General features: G+C 45.0%; 1 protein-coding gene across 3 annotated transcripts in view; it reads left to right on the top strand.

Annotated features, from left to right (window-relative positions):
- Positions 1-2,635: 2,635 nt before the first annotated feature.
- Positions 2,636-3,289, top strand: part of ATXN10 (ataxin 10) — a 169,972-nt gene continuing 169,318 nt past the window's right edge. Inside the window, exon 1 of one of the 3 annotated variants that reach the window (XM_025213321.1) lies at positions 2,636-3,101. In XM_025213321.1, coding sequence (XP_025069106.1) covers positions 2,872-3,101 — 230 coding nt within the window. In that variant the 5' untranslated portion in view covers positions 2,636-2,871. The other 2 variants (XM_014523679.2, XM_025213322.1) reach the window with 2 other exon arrangements.

Here is a 3,289-nt window from a genome sequence, read left to right on the forward strand (position 1 = left end):
CAACCTTATATGAGTGCATGTGTAGATGGTGACGCTTAATGATACATAAAAACAGTAATACAAAATCCTGAAAAAACACAGAATAAGGCTTCTGTCAGTGGACTGAGTTGGTTCTATGTTGTAACTGTTCCTTTCAAGGCTTTGTCTTTTTAAATGATATATGTTTTAGAGCAAGGGACCCTGGCTTTCCACCTTGCCCAAAATAACAACAACAACAACAATAATACATATGAAATTAATAAAAGAACAGTGTTAACATCAAACTTCCCAGAGACGAGCCTATGAGCTCCATTTCATAAACCTGCTAGATACTAGAGATCATGGACTAAACATAGACATTGGATTTTTGATACATTATAATCTGCCTGGCAACTGACTCCCCAGCCCAGCCCCTGGCTTCTTTACTTTTCATTCCATCCAGGAAGAGCACACAACAACTGCTGAAGCTTCCTTAGCCTGACAAAGGGTTTTTGAACCCGAAAGCTTGCTTAATAACTATTCTTCAACCATTTGGGTTGGTCTAATAAAAGATATCAAATTCACCCAAGGAACCTTGTCTGCCTATGTCCTTAGACCAACACGGCTACAACCCAAACCCCTGCAACATCAAAGTCAAGCACTTCGAAATTAGGACATCCTTTATTTCCTGCAGACGTTATAAAATGGATGGCAAATGAGATGGGAATATTTAGGCTGAACCTGACACACAGCATCATTGTACTCTCTGCTTTCTCTCTAATACCATTCATTTCCATGACAATTTAGAATTGCTTGAATAATTTTTCCAGTTCTTTACCTGCTTCCTTTTTCAGACAGGAGAGGTCTAGATACCTTGTTCTTACATTTATCTGTCTAGAAGACTACCCAGTTAAAAGAATGAGGATTTTTCAAAGAAGAGTTTGGCAAAGGATTTAAACTCTTATGCACTGGGGCCTAACCCAATTGGCTAATGAGGGATTAAAACACTCTACTGGTGCGGGTTATTACAAAACAGTGTATTGCAATGAATCTTGTACCTTCCCCTAAAGCAATTAGTGCTGGCTGCTCTCAGACACAGAATACTCAGGCATCTGCAGTCTAATCCATGGCAATTTTTATGTTTCACTTATCCTCACCTAAGATTTTATTTAAACAAAACAAAATTTTAAAAGTTTCTAGCTATTTGAAAATATCTTCCAATTTGTTTGCCATAGGAACTGTTCTTAAAAGTCAAAGGGTTTGTGAACAAAATAAGCCAGTTATTGAATTCTAACCTGTATTGCCTGATATCTCTAGTCTCATCTGATATCTGAACAGACCTTATGGTTGATGCAGAGTCTTCTAGCAGCGGTTGTTGTTAAATGAACAAATTACAAGCCTGCTTCATGTCTGTTGTTTGACAATCAGAAAAAGATAGAAGATGGCCATTAACAAGGGAAAGAAGTTTTTTTTTCATGGTGAGCTTGGTAAAGAGAACAACAACATTTGTTTCTAAAGCAGTGGTTCTCAACCTCTTCAGACTCAAGGTACCCCTCCTCTGACTCAGGGTACCCCTCCAAAACTGCCAGCTCTTTGATTGCATTCATTTTTTGACTACAGAAAAGTAATAGAGCACTGCAATTATGTTGCAAAGAACTCAAAAAAACTGCAACAGGTGAGTGTTTTTGACACTATGGATTCCTATTTGAAATCTCTGGGTTTATCTTGTGAATCATGTGTACATGTTTGCACATCTAACAATGCTAATATTGTGTGGCATCCTGTAGCACCCTTAAAAGGATGCCACAACATCCTGGTTGAGAATCACTGTTCTAAAGGAAAAAGAAATGTTTGTAGAAGTAAAACCTACTCAGATGTTTAATTTTGGATTGACTAGAGGTAACACCCGTTCCTTGGATTTGCTAACCATATTGAGCCTGTCTACCATACCACAAATTATAGCAAATGTCAGACGCACACAAAGATACTTTGTGGAATATGTGAAAAAGAAGAAACAAAGCAACTGTGGAACTACTGATCACAAACTTTTCTGAGAGAGGACTTTCAGGTTCCTTGAATTCTGTTTGATAATGTAATCTTGATAACATTAACTCCAAGCAGTAAAACACATGCGTGTGAAGTGCAATCGCAGCAAAAGTTGTAATTTCCCATTGGAGGAATACCTCCAGATCATAGTAACACATAAGCTCAGCTTTTGTGCCACTGCTTCATGAAGATGATCCACGCTCAAGATTTTGGAGCAGGTGATTGTTGGTTCCAGCCCCTACACGGTGCAGGAGTTGGTTCAGGACTGCTTAGCCACAGAGGTTTGGCTGACCCCACAGATCCAGCAGCACCCACTCCTGTGCTTGGCTCCCCACACCTGTCCTCTGCCTGCCATTCACAGAAGACCTGGCTCACTTCCATGGGCATGTCTTCATGTGTGCCTTAATGCACATTAATCTATTTTAATGCACACTAACGCATCACCAAAAAAAAAATGTGTTTTTAACTAATATGCACCAAAATAGGCTAACATGCATTTTTCTAGTACTTCACAATGGAGGTACTAGATTTAATATGCATTACCTAAAGTGCATTAATGTGTGGCTGTGCCCCATGTGCCAGGTGCTTCTGGGCTCGGCATGAGGCTCCGAGGCTGCCAGTCAGTATCTGTCAGGAAAGGCAGCCCTGCCCGGAGTGGGGTGGGAGCACAGTAAGCCTGTCTGCTACTGCTCAAAACAGGGGGTCGCTTTTAACGTGCCAGATCTATGAGCCCCAAAACTAGGGGCTGATGACATCATAAAGTAATAGGTAGAGTGACCCTAAGGGCTCTGCCCCCCACCCTCAAGCGCTCCCCAGGGGTCGAGTACAGAACGCCCGCCGCAGCCGCACGAGGACTACGCTCTGCGCATGCGCGGGCATGAGCCCAAGACAGGGCCCAGCGGCCGTGCCCTACTTCCGCCCGGCTCGGGGCAGGGGGCGGGGCTAAGAGCGGGGATGGCGGTAGCTGACGTACGCGCGCTGGCCGAGCAGCTAGGATGCGCCGCACGAGTCTACGGGGTGCCGGGGGCCGCTCTGTCGCCCGGCTGTTTGGAAACCGTGAGGCAGCTGAGTGGGCTCTTCCGGGAGACGCTGCCCAGGTACGGTGCGGCGGAGGGAACACGTGGCGTAGTGGCTTGCGGGGAGGTGTGCACATGCGCACTGTAGGGCCCGGAGGAGGGGGCGTATCGGTAAGTGCACGTAGATAGCTGGTGGGGGGGGTCGGCGCGAGGGGGTTGGACTGCGCATGCGTGCGGCTGGGCGAGATAGGGGCGGGGCGCCTGGGGGC

This window comes from Alligator sinensis, unplaced genomic scaffold, assembly GCF_000455745.1.
Source record: "Alligator sinensis unplaced genomic scaffold, ASM45574v1 scaffold806_1, whole genome shotgun sequence".
NCBI lineage: Eukaryota > Metazoa > Chordata > Crocodylia > Alligatoridae > Alligator > Alligator sinensis.